This window comes from Macaca mulatta, chromosome 13, assembly GCF_049350105.2.
Source record: "Macaca mulatta isolate MMU2019108-1 chromosome 13, T2T-MMU8v2.0, whole genome shotgun sequence".
In the NCBI taxonomy this organism is placed as follows: domain Eukaryota; kingdom Metazoa; phylum Chordata; class Mammalia; order Primates; family Cercopithecidae; genus Macaca; species Macaca mulatta.
In genome coordinates, this window is record NC_133418.1 from 8603291 (window position 1) to 8622416 (window position 19126).

The 19126-nt window shown below is 41.7% G+C and overlaps 1 protein-coding gene across 1 annotated transcript in view; it reads left to right on the forward strand.

Annotated features, from left to right (window-relative positions):
* The window catches only part of NMS (neuromedin S), a 78204-nt gene that overhangs the window by 25735 nt on the left and 33343 nt on the right, over positions 1-19126 (forward strand). The window contains exon 2 of the mRNA XM_028832240.2: positions 4506-4612. Within this exon, the coding sequence (XP_028688073.1) occupies positions 4589-4612 (24 nt within the window). The 5' untranslated portion in view covers positions 4506-4588. The remainder of the gene's footprint in view (positions 1-4505; positions 4613-19126) is intronic.

Here is a 19126-nt window from a genome sequence, read left to right on the forward strand (position 1 = left end):
TGCATTGAGGGAGGTAGCAGTAACCCGGCAGGGGTGGGGAAGGAGTGAGACACTTCTCTGAGGAGAGGTGGAGGTCTCAGAGTGCTCCCCCCGGAAAAGCACCTTGTGATTTAGGGGCAAGGTTTACCACCTTGTTGTGTATAATATAAGAGAATTAAAGGTAGCCTAAATATCCCACAAAGGGGGTCTCTGTAGAACACTCCAGTTGCCCCATAAAATGGAATCACCTGAAACCATTACTAGTGATACCATGTGAGAATATTTAAAAATAAAAGAAGGATCCCAGGAATATGAAGGCGGTAATGGCAGCATAGTTTTTCAGTCTTTCAAAATATCCACATAAAAAACAGAGTAACAAGCTAGTAAAGCCAAAACCCACAAACAACATTTGCAACAGAAGGTGAAAAGGTATTACCACAAACCTCAAAACACCAGTGGGCAGGGGCAAACCACAGACTTGTCTCTGGCAGCATCTGTACAGGAGGAAAAGAGGGAAGTGATAAGGCAGCATCTGAAAGACCAGAGAACAGAAGCCCAAAACAGCACAGCGGACAGGTTTCTTCAAAAAGACCAAAAAAAGACCGGGCATGGTGGCTCACGCCTGTAATCCCAGCACTTTGGGAGGCAGAGGCAAGCAGATCACTTGAGGGCAGGAGTTCAAGACCAGCCTGGGCAACATGGTGAAACCCCGTCTCTGTATTTGCCTTAAAAATACAAAAATTAGCTGGGCATGGTGGCACGTGCCTATAGTCTCAGCTACTCGGGAGGCTGAGGCAGGAGAATCGCTTGAACCTGGGAGGCAGAAGCTGCAGTGAGTGGAGATCGTGCCACTGCACTCCAGCCTAGGCGACAGAGCAAGACTCAGTCTCAAAAAAAAAAAAAAAAAAAAAAAAAAAAAATCCAAAAGAAATGAAAAAACAAAAAGGATTTAAGAGAAAATGACAGATATTGAAGATAAATGAAGAACAGTGATGATGATAATAAGAACCCTTGAAGAAAACCAAGGCAAGGGAACAAAACCTATACTAAAATTTGTAATTCAAGATGACTTTTCTCAAATAAAGGAAACTTGAAACTACATATGAAACAGCCCATAATGTACACCATAATCATACCGGTATTATCAACACTGAGATGAATTCTAGTAAAGTTACTGGGCTTTAATGAAAAACAAATTATTTTAGCATCTAAAAAATAAAAAGAATTCATGACTTCTGAGGGAAATGTAATTAGATTATCATCAATCTTTTTGACAGCAATTATTATGCTAGAAGAAAATGGAGGAACATAAGTATAGTCTTGATATATATATATATTTTTTTTTTTTTAATGGACAGAGTCTTGCTCTGTTGCCCAGGCTGGAGTGCAGTGGTACAGTCTCGGCTCACTGCAACCTCTGCCTCCTGGATTCAAGTGGTTATTGTGCCTCAGTCTCCCAAGTAGCTGAGACTACAGGTGTGCGCCACCATGTTCGACTAATTTTTGTATTTTTAGTAGAGACAAGGTTTTGCCACGTTGACCAGGCTGGTCTTGAACTCCTGGCCTCAAGTGATCTACCTGCCTCAGCCTCCCAAAATGCTAGGATTACAGGCATGAGCCACCACACCCTGCCAGTGTTGATAATTTCTTAAAAATGTGATATCCCTTTTAAGTTTCTTTCAATTTATAGATTCCCCCTCCATCCTTTCATTTCTTTACAATTTGTCTATTGAAGGACCTGGTCTCTGTGACCAGAAGAGTTTCTGACAGTCTGGATTTTGCTGATTACACATTCATGGTGCAGTTCACATGTTCTCTGTCCTTTGTGTTTCCTGCCAATTGGCAGCTCCATCCAGAGACTGGATTAGAATTAGATTCAATTCCTTTGGCAAGATTCTGGGCTGTGTTTGGCCACGGGAGGCATGAGGTTTCTGGTTATCTCTTTTGTAGTCTTATCAACCATTGATGCTTAATGACTACCATTCTTTGCCAGTTGCACAATGTGATCTTCCAGTTCTAAAGTTTCTTTTTCATTTATCAGTTGTGAAACTTGTACAAATAGTCACTACCTTCACTACCTCCCATCTACTATTTGGTTGCTTGAGGGTCTAGTTCATATGGCAAAGGCAGGAAAAGTGCTTGATTCTTTCTCTTTACTTACTAGTTTGCCATATAATGAATTGATTCCTCATCATCCTCTGTAGGTTAATAAGTCTTTTTTAAAAATATCATTGTGAACTTATAGACTCAAACGTATTTCAAGGGTTTCAATACATTGCAATGAACAGTATTAAAGCTTGTACTAGTTCATCTTTGATCAGTTGGAGTCTCCTTGGGCTGGCTCCTGAGTCCTTTTGACATGATCCTGGTAGTCTTTGAGTGTTTCCTAACCGTCTGGTATGATAAGATGTGCTAGGTTCATCCTGTACATTTCTTATGCCAGAGCTGGAGTCATTTCCCCAAGAATCTCTGGATTATTTTTGTAAGACATGGTAATTTAAGACTTAATTATTATTTAGGCTCCAGAGAAGTTCATTGTTAGTAGGTTTCACGTTGTCTTTCTGCCTTTTCATCCAAGCTAAGAAAATATATAGAGAGAATATATATAGAAAATACATACATACGTACCTATAAGTGTACTTCAAAAGTTCATACTGTTACTTCCAACTTTAATTTAAGACTAGAGCTTTTCAGTTTTTATCGATTGCATCTGCATTTCCTTTCTTCCATGTTGAGGGTCATGGTTGTGACCCTGAACTCGGAATACATATTTGGGTGAAGGAACTATGAAAAAACACAAAGATATGATTACCTTAAACGTCAGGATAGTGGTAAATGATAAAGAGTGAGAGGACTGACTGACAAAGTTCTTAACTTGGGTGGTGTTTACCTTATAATAATTCAATAAACTGTATGTTTTAATTGTGTGGTTTTCTATATAGTAGATCCCCCATCATCCTCAGGGCATTCATTTCAGGACCCCCAGTAGATACCTGAAACTGTGGTTAGTACCCACCCATATACTATGTTTTTTCGATCTGATAACCAAGATGGGCATGGAGTGAGTGAGGAGCAGGTAGTGTACACTGTGTGGACATACTGGACAAAGGGATGATTCACCTTCTGTATGGGGCAGAGTGGAATGGCATAAGATTTCATCATGCTGTTCAGAATGGCATGCAGTTTAAAAGGTATGCATTGTTTCTTTCTGGAATTTTCCATTTAATATATTTGGACCACAGTTGACCATGGGTAACTGAAACTTTGGAAAGATAAAGAGCAGATGTGGGGGACTATTGTGTCTATTTTTATTTTATAATAAAAACATTAGAAAACAATTCAGTGATCAAAGGATACAAAATTTCAGTTAGTAAGATGTGTAAATTCTGGATCATAATGACTACAGTTAAGAGTACCATATTGTATAACTGAAATTCACTGAGTGTGAATATGTGAAATGTGAAGTAATAGCAATGTTAAATAGCTTGATTGTAATGATCATTTTATAATGCATATGTATATCAAAGCATCAAGTTGTATACTTTAAATATATACAATTTCCTTTTTATTTTATTTTTTTTGAGACAGGGTCTCACTCAGTTGCACAGGCTGGAGTGCAGTGGCACGATCATGGCTCACTGCAGCCTCAGCCTCTTGGGCTCAAGCAATCCTCCCACCTCAGCCTCTTAAGTAGCTGGGACTACAGGCACATGCCATCATGCCCGGCTCATTTTTTGATTTTTTTGTAGAGACAATGTAGAGACAATGTCACCCAGGCTAGTCTTGAACTCCTGAGCTCAAACGGTTGTCCTGTCTCAGCCTCCCAAAGTGCTGGGATTAGAGGCATGAGCCACTGCACCCAGCTAAATATATACAGTTTCTATTTGTCAATTAAACCCCAATAAAGCTGATAAAGATGTAGTGAATCTATGTATTTTGATGTTAAAATGCTTATCTAAAAAAATAATAGATCATGAACATCTTTTCTTGTTTATGTAGAATACAAACACATAACAGTATATGCATAGTGTGTTCCCCTTTGTTTTAGGAAAATTCTTTTTTTTTTTTTTTTTTTTTTTTTTTTTTTCCGGAGACAGTCTCCCTCTGTCGCCCTGGCTGGAGTGCAATGGCGCGATCTCTGCTCACTGCAACCTCTGCCTCCAGGGTTCCAGCAATTCTCCTGCCTCAGCCTCCTAAAGTAGCTGAGATTACAGGCACCTGCCACCACACCCAGCAAATTTTTTTTTTTTTTTTTGTATTTTGTATTTTTTTTTTGTATTTTAGTAGAGATGGGGTTTCACCATGTTGGCCAGGCTGGTCTCAAACTCCTGACCTCAGGTGATCCACCCCTCTTTGGCCTCCCAAAGTGCTGGGATTATAGGCATGAGCCACTGCACCCGGCTGATATGTGGTAATTTAAAAAGAATTGAACTTTCAAAATTATGTCACTCAGAGACTAGATGATACACAAACTGGAGACTTCCTGGGAGATAACCAAAGATCTCTCCCTTTACTTCCTCTTGCAGAAATGAAGGAGTACATCGAGGAGGCCATTTCAACCCTTGACAGAGATATGCTACAGATAGTCTGTGCTTAACCATCAGGTGACATGGGAGGCGTAAAGGGGACAATTGTAAGTAAGATTAGAGAAATAGCTGTGACAGTTCCTTTATAAACTGCTTTTGACTATGTATTCTGACATTTTACTGAATATTACATTTTTAAAAGTGGTTAATTCTTTTTGAATGACCTTGTCTGTAGGCATAGCATATGTCAGGAAGATAATGAACAGAGTGCTAACCACGGTTATACGTGAGTGATGGGATTAAGTTTTTGCTTTAATTGTTTTCTTTTTACTTAGCTGAATTTCTAAAAGTTTCATCATGGCATTGAGAGAAAAAACCAAAAGTCATAAAAGAAGCAAAAGAATCACAGTACCAAAATTCTATATTTAAAATGTTGTGTTTTGTTGTTCTGGTGAATTTTTCCCCGTTTTGTTTGTTTGTTTTTTGTGGTATACCTATATCTCCCCCATTGGATGATCTCTGGATCCCTCAAAGTTTGAGTTTCTCAGTTCTAGTGAGTTAGCATTGATGACAACGTTTAGAAAAAAATGGAAAATCAGCCAGGTGTGGTGGCTCACACCTGTAATCTCAGCACTTTGGGAGGCCGAAGTGGGCAGATCACGAGGTCAGGAGATAGAGACCATCCTGGCTAACACGGTGAAACCCCATTTCTACTAAAAATACAAAAAACTAGCCGGGTGTGGTGGCAGGCACCTGTAGTCCCAGCTACTTGGGAGGCTGAGGCAGGAGAATGGCGGGAACCTGGGAGGCGGAGCTTGCAGTGAGCCGAGATTGCACCACTGCACTCCAGGCTGGGCGACAGAGTGAGATTCTGTCTCAAAAAAAAAAAAGGAAAATATTGATTTTGCTCATATATCCATCAGAGTTCAATAAAAGAAGCACATGGCCACTAGGAGTGATATGGAGTATGAGACCTATTATGGGGCTTTGGCCTGTAATAAATCTCAAGAAAGAAAAGAAGAATGTAACATGAGGGCAGGCAGGGACAGGCTGGGATCCACAAGGAGGGACTCCCACCAGCATCTACCTCCTCTCTGCCTCCACATCGCAGACTTGGATGATGCGTTCAACCAGCGGGAAAGGCTGGTGCCCTTTGCCACAGAGCTAAATATGTACCTGGCCCAGGAGGCAGAGAATCCGGAGGAGAAATTCAGCAGGACTGGAAGAGCTGTGGGTCAGCTGCTGCCGCACCCCAAGGTGTGCCCGCAGAGCCGCAGCACCGTTCATGGGCTGCACCCGCGCCTGACACCTCACCACCGCCTTCCTACTACTTCACTTCCAGCCTCACACACGTGCCTCCAGCGGCCACAAAGAAAGGGGAATTACAGCCATACGGCTTAACTGCTTTGCCCTGGTAAAAGCCACTGCAGTGCCTATTTACTACTGACCTGCTGGAGGATCATGGACAAAGTGACCTATCTTCTGCGGCTCCCCAAACCTCTCCACTGTAATCAGAAGACAGCACTAGCCCCTTCTTGCTGTGTACATATAGAGTAAAACATGAGAAAGAAAAGAAAAAATTTTAGGCAACTGTTTGTATTCATTTTGTACCATCATTTTAAGTTGCTTTACGTTCATTGATTGTTCTCTGAAATAGCCCTGTGTGTGGATATGCTGCTTAATGTGAAGCCAACTATTAAAATACATAAAATGTTAAGATCCAACAAAAAGAAGCATGTGTATGTGAGCCAAGAATAGCCCTTAAGGGTATGTGGCCATCCCTGAAGAGCAAGTGAATACCTTGGGACTTCCCCCCATGGGAAAAGCGGGAAAACAATGATAATATTTTATCACTGATAAATGTCCCAAAAGGGAGAAAATAATGTCGTCTAGAGTTTCTAGCTGACATGCATCAGGAAAGACATTGTGTTGACATTTGACACTAAGAATGCATAGGATCTGGGCAACAGGAGATGTGAAGAGAAGACATTTCAGGTGTAGAGAAAGGCAGGAGCAAGTGTTGGAGTTGGGACTGTGTAGGGTTGATTGGGCTGGTGCTCTCAGGTAAGAAGGGGAACACTGAGCTGGGAAACAATGCTGAGAGAAAGCAAAGGGGGACGAGCCCCTTATAAAACCATCAGATCTCCTGAGAACTCACTCACTATCACGAGAACAGCCTGGGGGAAACCGCCACCATGATCCAATCACATGGGAAACTGATAATGTTTCTCTTTAACTATGTATGAAAACAGCAACTCACAACTCCCTCCTCTCTCAAGTTGTAAACACATGGCAAGCAGATTCTCTTTCGTAATGATCATGCCCACTCAACCCAAATGTGACCTGTTATCATGTGTTGAGTGTCTACTGTGTGTCAGGTCCTGGGCCAGAAGTTGTGGGATTTTTTTTTGTTGTTAATTTAGAGGGATATTTAAAAATTTGCCTTCTTTATTGATTTCTAATTGCATCCCATTGTAGCCAGAGAAGGTACTTTGTATGATATCTGTTTTTAAAATCTGTTGAAACTTAACTTGTTGCTTAAAATATGATCTGTCCTAGAAAATGTCCTGTGTGCATTTGAGAAGAAAGTGTGCTCTGTAATGGTAGGTGCTCTGAATATGTTTGTTTGGTCCAGTTGGTTTATTGTGTTGCTCATGTCCTCATGGGCCCCACTCAGACCTAATCTACAGGTTCAACAAGATCTGCAAGTAATTTGGGTGCACATTACATTTTGAGAAGCAATATTCTATGTATAATACTCTCCTATGCCATAACATAAGGTTGGAAGGTCAGATACTCTCCTATGCAAATTTGACACTGATTTTTTTCCTGGGCTTGATGAGAAGGTAATCTAATTGATAGTCCTTATTTAATTTAAGCTTTGCCTGATATAAGCTTCCAGGATCTAGTTCCCATGCATGCTTGGCATAGCATACCTGTTACGTAGTTTGAAGTTATGTGTTTGAAACTTCCAGTGGACATGCCAAAAACAGAGTGATTGTACCTTCCTTGAGAGACGTGTCTGATCTTTTTCTTACCCTCTAATCTGATGGATTTTCTAAAAGCTTGCAAATGAAACAGGGTACTATAGAAACATATGGTCAATTTTTTTTTTTTTTTTTTGAGATGGAGTCTCACGCTGTTGCCCAGGCTGGAGTGCAGTGGCGTGATCTCGGCTCACTGCAAGCTCCGCCTCCCGGGTTCCCGCCATTCTCCTGCCTCAGCCTCCTGAGTGGCTGGGACTACAGGCGCCCACCACCGCGCCCGGCTAATTTTTTGTATTTTTAGTAGAGACGGGGTTTCACTGTGGTCTCGATCTCCTGACCTTGTGATCCACCCGCCTCGGCCTCCCAAAGTGCTGGGATTACAGGCTTGAGCCACCGCGCCCGGCCTCCTATGGTCAATTTTTTAAAAGCATAACTGTAAATTATTCAAACCACCTTCTCTCCAGTCCAATCTCAAACTGCTAAGAATGTCTGCGTTTTAAAAGAGAAGCTTGGAAATCAAATGATTGAAAGAGGCCTTCCTGTGGATATGCTGCTTGATGTGACTCTGTCTGTGGTAGGTGGATGATCTATTGGAGCAAATGTTTTTTGAGAAGATGGATACATATTCCTTTTGTCCTTAGCTTTCCTTCATTAGCTCCAATCTCCACATTTTATCAGCCATCAGAGTGATGGAATCAGCAACTGGCATCTTTCAAAGTTCACAGTGGCAGCCTAGGAATAGAAGGGCTTTCAGCTTATGGAATCATTACCTGAGGAAAGGCTTTTCATAGGTAATCAAAATAGATCATGCTGATTTTGACATAAGGAGCACATTTCAAACGAATATTTTCACAGTCCTCCTGGCTCTGACTCTAACTCACCTTTCCAGCCTCATTTCCCAGCTCAGTGTTACCTTTCTTATCTGAGGACACCAGCCCAAACAAACCCTACACTGTCCTAACTCCAACACTTGCTCCTGCCTCTCTCTACATCCGAAATGTCTTTTCATCATATTTTCTCTTGCCCAGATCCTACCCGTTCTTTGTGCCAAATGTCAATACAATGTCTTTCCTGATGCATGTCAGCTAGAAACTCTAGGCGACATTATTTTCTCCCAGTTGGGACACTTATCACTGTCTTGACATCATATTTGTCTTAGAACTTCCCTCCCCTAGTAGACTGTGAATTACTTGAGGGCAAGATCCTTGTCTAATTCATCTCTATATCCCCACAAATGCCTAATACAATACCTGCCATGCCAGCCCTCAATAAATAGCTTCATCCTTCCTTCATGGCTAATGATATCCAATACTTTTCATGTGCTTAATTGGCATCTGTAGTAGTCTTTTCCTTTTTCTCATGTTCTAATTGGAATTTCTGATTATTATTGGGCTTTGAGAGTTCTTTATATATTCTAAATATTAGTCCTTGATATGGTTTGGCTCTATGTCCCCATACAAATCTCATCTCAAACTGTAATCACCATGTGTGGTGGGAAGGAGGTGGTTGGATCATGGGGGCGGTTTCCCCATGCTGTTCTCATAGTAGTGAATGAGTTATCATGAGATCTGATGGTTTTATAAGGGGCTCTTCCCCGTTCGCTCCTCACTCTTCTCTCTCCTGCCACCATGTGAAGAAGGTCCTTGCTTCCCCTTTGTCTTCTGCCATGATTGTAAGTTTCCTGAGGCCTCCCCAGCCATGTGGAACTGTGAGTCAATTAAACCTCTTTTCTCTTTAAATTACCCAGTCTCAGGTATTTTTTATAGCCGTGTGAAAATGGACTAATACAGTCCTTTATCTAATATGTGGTTTTCAAATATTTTCCTCTAGTCTGTTGACTTGCCTTTTTGTCCCTTTGTAAGGTGTTTAGCAAAAGTCTTTACTTTTGATGAAATCCAATTCATCAGTTTTTTATTTTAGGACTCATGGTTTCAGTTTCAAGTATAAGAATTCTTTGCCTAGCTTTAGCCCTTGAATATTTTCTCTGATTTTTTTTCTCCTAAATGTTTTATAGGTTTACATTTTACATTTAGATCCAGTACCTAATTTGAGTTAGCTTTTGGGTAAGGCATGAGACTTAGACTGATGGTCACTTTTTTGCCTATAGGTACTCAATTGCTCCAGCATCCTTTGTTGAAAAGGCTATTTTTTGCTGGCAATGTTGCAGAGAAAAGGGAATGTTTATACACTGTTGGTGGGAATGTAAATTAGTTCAAACATTGTAGAAAGCAGTGTGGCATTTCCTCAAAGAACTAAAAACAGAACTTATATTCAAGCCAGCAATACCATTATTGGGTATATACCCAAAGGAATAGAAATTGTTCTACCATAAAGACACATGCACACGTATATTCATTGCAGCACTATTTACAAAGGCAAAGACATGGAATCAACCTAAATGCCCATCAATGGCAAACAGGATAAAGAAAATGTGGTACATATACACCATGGAATACTATGCAGCCATAAAAAAGAATGAGGGCATGTTCTTTGCAGAAATATGGATGGAGCTGGAGGCCATTATCCTTAGCAAACTAATGCAGGAACGAAAAAACAAATACTGAGTGTTTCCACTTCTAAGTGGGAGTTAAATGATGAGAACACATGGACACAAAGAAGGGAACAACAGACATTGGGGCCTACCTGAGGGTGGAGGGTGGGAGGAGAGAGAAGATCTGAAAAAATGACTAACGGGTACTAAGCTTAGTACCTGGGTGACAAAATAATCTATATAATAAATCTCCGTAGCTTGAGTTTACTTGTAGAACAAACCTGCACATGTACTCTTAAACCTAAAATAAAAGTAAAAAAAGAAAAAAAAGAAAAGGCCATCTTTCCTCCATAGAATTGCTTTTGCATCTTTGTCAAAAAATAGTTGGGCATATTTATGTAGACCTCTTTCTGGGTTCTCTATTCTGTTCCCTTGACCTCTGTGTTTATCTCTCTGTTGATGCCACACATTCTAGATTGCCGTAGCTAAAAAAGAAGTCTAGAGATTGGTTAAATGCATTCTTCCTGCTTTATTCTTCTTTATCTAAGTCATTTTAGCAGTTCTAGTTTCTTTACATTGCAATATAAACTTGTCTATACAAAAATTCTTGCTGGAACTTTGATATCAATTTGAAGAGAATTGACATCTTTACTATGCTGAGTCTTTTAACCCATGAACATGATGTGTCTCCACTTATTTAGAATTTATTTGGTTTCTCTCATCAGCACTTTGTACTTGTCAGCATCCAAATCCTGTATCTGTTTTGTTAGATTTACACCTTGGTGTTTTGTTTTTTCAGCAGTTGTAAATGGTATTGTATTCTTAATTCTGGTGTCCACTTGTTTATTGCAAGCATATAGAAAAACCTTTTCATGTTTACCTTGCATTCTGTCACTTTCCTGAACTTGCTTGTTAGTTTTTGTTTGTTTGTTTGTTTTTGAGATGGAGTCTTGCTCTTGTTGCCCAGGCTGGAGTGCAGTGGCACAATCTCGGCTCACCACAACCTCCGCCTCCTGGGTTCAAGCGATTCTTCTGCCTCAGCCTCCCAAGTAGCTGGGATTACAGGCATGCACTACTACGCCTGGCTAGTTTTGTTTTTTTTTTTTGTTTTTTTTTTTTGTTGTTTTTTTTTTTGGTTTTTTTTTGTTTTTTTTAGTAAAGACGGGGTTTGTCAGGCTGGTCTTGAACTCCCGACTTTGGCCTCCCAAAGTGCTGGGATTACAGGCATGAGCCACTGCTTCTGGCCTTGCTTGTTAGTTTTAAGAGCCTTTGTTTTTTTATTCCTTGAGATATTCTGAACAGACAACCATGTCCTCTGAAAACAAGGACAGTTTTCTTTCTTTCTTTCCAATCTATATGTTGTCTTTTATTTCTTATTCTTGCCTTATTGCACTGGCTAGATTTTGTAACACTATGTTGAATAAGAGTGGTAAAAACAGACATGCTTGGCTTGTTCTTGATTTTAGAAGGAACTTTCAGCCTTTCATCATTAAATATAATGTTAGCTGTAAGTTTTTATTTGATACCTTTCATGAATTGAGGAAGCTCCCCACTTTTCCTATTTTTCTAGGTTTTTTTGTTTTTGTCATGAATGAGTGTTGAATTTTGTCAAGTGTTTTAATGCATTGATTGATATAATCATGTGGTTTCTTTCTTCCTAGACCTTTTTACATGGTAGATTACAATGAATAAATTTCAAATGTTGAACCATCCTTACATCCTTGCATACTTAGAATAAATTAGACTTTTTTTTTTTTGAGACAGAGTCTCACTCTGTTGCCCAGGCTGGAGAGCAGTGGCATGATCTCAGCTCACTGCAAGCTCCGCCTCCCGGGTTAATGCCATTCTCCTGCCTCAGCCTCCCGAGTAGCTGGGACTACAGGGGCCCGCCACCACACCCGGCTAATTTTTTTGTATTTTTAGTAGAGATGAGGTTTCACCATGTTAGCCAGGATGGTCTCGATCTCCTGACCTCGTGATCCACCCACCTCGGCCTCCCAAGCTTTTCTTTTTTGATCAGAAATTTGTTGACATTTGGCTGGGCACAGGGCTTCACATCTGTAATCCCAACACTTTGGGAGGCTGAGGTAGGCAGATCACTTGGGGCCAGGAGTTTGAGTCCAGCCTGGCCAACATGGCGAAACCCCATCTCTACTAAAAATACAAAAGTTAGCCAGGCATGGTGGCGCACAGCTGTAATCCCAGCTACTCAGAGGCTGAGACATGAGAATCGCCTGAACCCAGGAGGCAAAGGTTACAGTGAGCCAAGATTGTGCCACTGCGTTCCAACCTAGGCAACAGAGTGAGAACCTGTCTCAAAAAAATAAAAATAAAAATAGAAAAGAAAAGAAAAAAAACGAAAAGAAAAGAAAAGAAAGAAAAGAAGAAACTTGTTGACATTTCTGGGTCACTGACTTCTCCAGTACCTGGTCAAAAGCCCAAGGAACTCACCACCATGTCAATCTTTGGGTCTCAAGGTTCCCCGTTGGTGTGCCTTCTTCTACCTGCTTTTCAGCGACCAGGCCTTCACAGTGATTGGTTTTGTCTCCTAGACCAAAGAACCTAAAGCTGGGGTCTCTTTATGAATAAAATAACTAATGTAATCATGCATATAAAATAGACAACTTCAAATATTGGCGATCTTGATTTTGGTTTGTGGATTCCAAATGTCCAAAGGAAATAATAGACTGAATGTTTCAGGGCTGATGTGAAAGAAAAATAAATCCTAATTTTCCTTTTGTTGATCCATTTCAAGATAACCCAGAATCTTTTCATAAAGATGCTTGATGGCATGGTGTGGACTTAAGACTTGGATTTGTGCTTTCTGATAAATATAGTGGTGTCAGATATTATAGCTGGGTAGTGATAATTGCAAGAATCGTGTAGTCTTCACACAGTAAGAAACTGAGTCAGCCCATGAATTCATCTGCAGACTCTCCGAATAGAAAATAACTAATTTTCTATTTGTATGGAGGAATAAATGTGTTGTCATAGTTCAGCTTTATTTCCTGTGAACTGATGCCTTCCTCCATAGTGAGTCATATGTATGCTTCAGTGCGTTCTGGAAAACATGCTCCTGTGGTATCATGATGGGCAATAAAAACACAGGATCCCAAGGAAGATCGTTGCTAAATGGCATTAAAGTATAGAACTGGGATGAAAAAGTGAGCTGGTGACATCTGACTAACAGGGAGTTGGAGCACCGTGCAATCATAAAACGAAAAGGCCAGGATGCCCACAGAGCAGAGGAGCCAGCAAAGCTTGGTTTGCATTCTGCCTCTCTAAATGAGACATTCTGGTCATAAAAGGCTCCTTGAAACTTCCCATCCACCAGGGCTGCTTAAACGAGCGCACGAATGGTATTTAAAGTGCTCGGATAACTGCACATAGATAGCATGGATGACAGCAGCAGACATGGAGCTGGGCTGTGGCTCGGGTCACCCAAGATGTTTCACTTGCCTTCATGGAAGTTGTCAGTTATTTATCTATTTTTGGCATAAGACTTCTCTTTGTGTTTTTTCAGTATGAAAAATACCTTTTCATGTCCTGAGCATCCCTATAGGGATGGTGAGAGGAGAGCCCAGGATCATGCCGGCTACAGGCAGAAGGCAGAAGGCAGAAGGGATCCAAAGCAGGCTGAAAATGAGCCGTTGAGCAAACATAAGAAATTGCCTAGTTCTACTCGAACTGAGATTCTCACCTATAAGCAGGGATTCTCAAACTCCGATTGTAGCAGAATCTTCTAAACAGTTTACCATTCAGATTCCTGTGCACAGCACCGGGCAATACTGATTGAGAGTGTGGAATGAGGCCCAGGAACCTGCATTTTTCATTCATTCCCCCAGATGTTTCTGAAGCAGGTGATCTGGGGACTACATCCAGAGAAACCTTCTCCTGAGAGTAGGTGGTTGTTTGTGATGGAGGTTCACGGAAAGAACTGTAGAAAAAAATCATGTGTCTGAATTCCTGAAATGGTACCAAAGCTAATGATTGCATCTCAGTTTCCAATGGAGCTGTTTAACTAATTCTCCCACTTCCAGCTTCAGATTGCTCCTTGAGATCCATCCAGCATCTCAAAGAGACATGCTCGTGGCACCAAGAGAAGGTTTTGGTCAGAGAGAATGGCTGAGTCTCTGTGACTTTATCTTCACTATTGAAAAAATGACTCAAAGGGGCCATCCTGCTGAGGTGGATAAGCAGCTTGTCTCTGCAAACAGAGAGAGCCGTGCAGTCATCAGCGAGCCAGCTCCCTAACGGCTTCCAAAGAGCAAGAGTAGGAAGAAGCTCCCCTTGGTGCTGGTTTTCCTTCGTCATGACTCGTGGAGGTGGCCCAAGACTCTCTATCAAAGATCCGACTGGAAAGAAGAGGTCCCCTAGCCCTTTGACTTCAGTTTCAGAGCCCCTTTTATGCCTCCTTGGGCCCCCAGAATCTTCTTCACCTGCCCCTGCAGCTGTGCAAAACTGTAAAGCATGGTCCACAGTTACGCAGGGCGTCTCCGTTGACATGACCTCAACCCCCAGCTTAGTCATGTTTTCATTTCTCACGTGTCTTCTCAAACATTTAATTATAAAATACTTAAACATTAATTTAGACGAGTTATTCTTTCAAACTCTTTGTTTAAATAAGAGACCCCAAAGAGTCATAGGTTTTAGTTTATTATTATTATAATTTTACCTTTGTGCAAATAAGATATGATGAAAGTGCTCATCATCATCCTCTGACTTAGTGGAGAAGATGCACAGGTACCCATACCTTCTGGAAAACAGATCTCAAATGGAATTTTACCAGAGCAACACATTTTAAAGCAAGATCAGTGAGAATTACAGCCTTCACAGAAGCTACAGATTACTTCCACAAGCCATAGCAACAGTCTCGGAAGTTCAGATCCATTGTAAAACTCTTGTATTAGAAATGTTAATAACATTGGCAACCAGAGTTAAATGATGTAGAAGAGCATTTTATGTTTTCATTTAGTTTTATTTGTTTCGGTTAGGGAAAGAGGGATATATTTCCTTCTCCTTAACTAGCTATGATTTTTTTCCCCAGCAATTGACAGTTCCTGTTATTTCAAGGTCTGGATTTCCATTACCTAGCACTGAGAGAAATAAAAACAAGCCTGCTTTATTAAAGTATCAAAATATTTTTAAAATAAAATACGAAGAAGGAAAAAGTGAAAAGAGAATTTAATACATTGAATATGAGGTTTGTAAAGTTTTGCATCTAAATGATCCTTTCTAATGCCTGGTTTCTTCCTCCCTGCCTCTGACTGGGTGATTTAGCTGTCCATCTCCTGACCGGGCTCCAGTGCCTGCCCACCACCCCCAGACCTTTCTCTACCTTCCCTCCTGTTTGTCAGAGGCACTAGAAGACTCATTCCTCCCCTTGGCTTGTGACTTTCTCCCCTTATGTTACTACACTTGGCTCCTTCATTTCCCTTACGCTCAAGTCTACGCCACCCTTCAGCCGATACCAGCCTTTTTCTCGTGCCAGGACCTGCCTTCTGTCCTTGCAAGACTGGCCTGCATCTGCGTCCTCTGCTGTCACGTTTTCTGCCACCCATGCCAGCCCCTGCTCACCCATGACATCCTGAATGCCAAACCCAAAGCCTTCCCTCCAGCCCCGACCCAGCTTCGATGCTGAGCCCGCTTCTCCTGGAATGCTCCTTTGCAGGGTTTTCTCCCTGACAAATCCTTCTGCAACCCCTTATTGGCTTCTGTTCCTACCCTGTCGTTGAGCACTGATATTCTCCCGGGTCTCATCCATCCCTTGTCTCATGTTCCTTCACTCACTCATTCTCCTAAAGCAATCTCACCCTTTCCAGTGTTCAGCCACCAGGCATGTGCTTCTGGTGATTAAATCTACATGTTACTTATGTCTCTTTCCTAAGTGCAAGGCACTTGTTTCCAGCGACATCCTAACACCTCCATTTGCCTTCTCCACAGGCAGGGATCCAACCTATCAACCCATGGCTTCCCTCCAGCCCTCCATTCCCAGTCTCCGTCAAGACCACCACCCTCTGCTCTGCCTTGCAGGCCTGACCCCTTCCTGTCATTCGGCCTCCACACCATCACTTCCAATTTCTGCCAGTTCTTCTGCTAAAATATCTGTTGTATCCACCTCCTCCTTTTCCATTTGTGGCAAAACTACTGTGCGTCTGGCCCTCACACTTTTTCCCCCTGCACACGCCTCCCAACTGATTTCTCATTTCAGCTCCTATGTCTACCATAAGCTTCCCTGTGTAGTCACAGCTGGGTCAGATCCCAAGATTTCAAACACCAGTGTCTTCCTGACACTTACACAGCATGTCCCTTCTGCCCCATCAGGCTCTTTCAATACAATGTTCAGTGCCAGCCTCATCTGTAACTATCGTATTCCCCTTCCTTTTTACTTCCCTTCTCAATCAGAGGTGAGGTCAAGTTCTAACATCAGAGGATACCCAGCTGATGGTGGGCAGTGCAACTTGCAAATACAGAGAGTAATCATAGAAAAAGAACACCGCTTGTTTACCACTGCCTCTACAATCTGCAACCTGAAAACCTGTTTCCCTTGGGCCCTTCCTGCTGTTCCCCTAGCATCCTCTGGCCCAGTTCGAGCAACTTGCTGGAAGGTGCTGCAACTCTTCTTCTCCCTCCACTCTAGCTGTCAGCCATGCTTCAGTCCCCGCACGCCAGGAACCTGAAACTTCACTTTTCTCTGGAGCTTTCCGACCTCCCTACCTCTCCTGTTGTTCCCCCTCCCTGTCTTCCCTGTTCCCCCTCCCCTGCCTTCTCTGCTTGGCAAACCCCCACTTGTTCTTAAGCCCCCTGCCAAAGCCAGCTCCAGCTCAGCTGTAGAGCTTTGCCTACTTCCTTGCCTCTTGATGAATACCTCTTTTATAGCACTTCTCACACGCTCTTGTAGGGAACTACTGATGTGTCCATCTTTCCTGCTGTGCTGTGACCTCCTTGAGCTCAGGAATTATGTCTTCATCTTCCTACCCCTGGAGCCTGACACAGAGTAGGAGCTCCATAAATGTTTAAAGAAAAGAACGAATTACTGTCATTGTTCCTAGTGCTGTGGAAGAGCAATGGAGCTAGAAAACACAGCCCCCATCCTCCCGAGGGTAAAGGTGGTAGGGGCTGCAGTGTGAATATACAGGAAACCTCATAAGACAAGGCAGGGTAAGCAACAAATACATGGCGAAGTTGCGAGGAGGAAGCATTGTGTCCAGCTTCTCCACACACCAAGCAACAGTCCTCCTTTCCTTCCAAAACCAATAGTCCCCCCTTCTCCTCCAGCTCCCTCCCTAGTCAGCAGGATAGAAGGACTTGTGCATCTGCCTACAGCAAACTGACTCATACCACCCACCCAACCCAGTCACCTACCCAGAAGAAACAGGCTGGACAGGCACAGAACCAGTGCCTGTGTCACTATCAAATCCATTTCTGAATCTGCCCAAGGTCATGTGGGCTGCTCGTCCCTGTTCACAGCCTTTGTTTCCCTATAATCTGCATACTTTGTAATACACTCTTCAGAGTTTATTGCAAGCCACTTGTATTTTCTCGCCTTCAGTTAAACTTTTAGGCTAATTGGTCCCCATTAAACTCCCCCTTCATCAAACTTGCTCTTGGAAACTCTTTCCAATCTTTGTAAGCCATTATCTTTTCTATTGATTGCCATTCCTATTCACTCTTTCTTGTTAAATTACCTGACTTTCATCTGTACTCTCCCATTACTTAGCCTCTCTTTTCAAACGCTAGCTACTTACTATTCTTTCCTCCTCTTAAATGGTTCCCATTCCAAGCCTCTGAACCTTCCCCTGTGTATTTGTTAGAGATTCTTTTATTGCTGCCTTTCTGTGTCTATGTTTAAAATAGAGTTTTTGCAGTGTCATTTCATCATAGTCTCTGACCGCCTGGACATGACTCTTACTTTTTCAACCTTTTATATCCCTGAGAGCTTTCCTGTAAATAACTCATTCATTCATTTATCTAACAGGTAGTGAGTGTTGAGTCACCTAATACTTGTATTGAGTCATCACCCAACTAGGAAGAAAGACATCACTGCAGGTGTTTTAAACAGAGGTACTTTAATTTAGGGAACCGGTTACAAAAATATTGGAAAGAGTAGAGCAGCTAACATTAAAAACATTAGTTTTTGACAAGGATTTGGACAAGGATTTGGACAAGTGTTGACAAGGATTTGGAACAACTGGAATTCTTATACACTGCTGGTGGGAATGTAAAATAATATAATTTTGGTTGTTCCTTAAAAAGTTAGATATATGACTACCATATGATTCAGCCAACCCAAACTTAGGTATTTACCTAAATGAAATGAAAGCAGATACTCATACAAAGACTTGTACAAAAATGCTCAGAAGCTTTATTTATAATGGCTCAAAACTGGAAACAATCCAAATGTTTATCAACAGAGCTACAGATAAATTGCAGTATATTCACATAATAGAGTACTACTTAGCAATAAAAAGGAATAAACAATTGAAATATACAACAGCAGGAATTAGTTTAATTATGCTAAGTAAAAATTCAAAAAAATTAAAAGAAGTCTATACTATATAATATACAATTCCATTTATATAAAATTCTATAAAATGCAAGCTGTAATCACAGAAAGCCAATCAACAGGCAGGAAAGGGGAGGAACAGATTATCAAGAAGCACAATAAACTTTTGGAGGTGATGGACATGTTCTTTATTTTTATTGCGATGATGATATCACAGTCTGTACTTATGTTAAATTATACACTTTAAATATATATAGTTTGGCCGGGCGCGGTGGCTCAAGCCTGTAATCCCAGCACTTTGGGAGGCCGAGACGGGCGGATCACGAGGTCAGGAGATCGAAACCATCCTGGCTAACACGGTGAAACCCCGTCTCTATTAAGAAATACAAAAAACTAGCCGGGCGAGGTGGCGGGCGCCTGTAGTCCCAGCTACTCGGGAGGCTGAGGCCGGAGAATGGCGTGAACCCGGGAGGCGGAGCTTGCAGTGAGCTGAGATCCGGCCACTGCACTCCAGCCTGGGCGACAGAGCGAGACTCCGTCTCAAAAAAAAAAATAAATAAATAAATATATATAGTTTATTGTATGTCCATTGTGAAAGGTAAATAAATCTTGCCCTAAAATCACTAAGCTAAAGGGA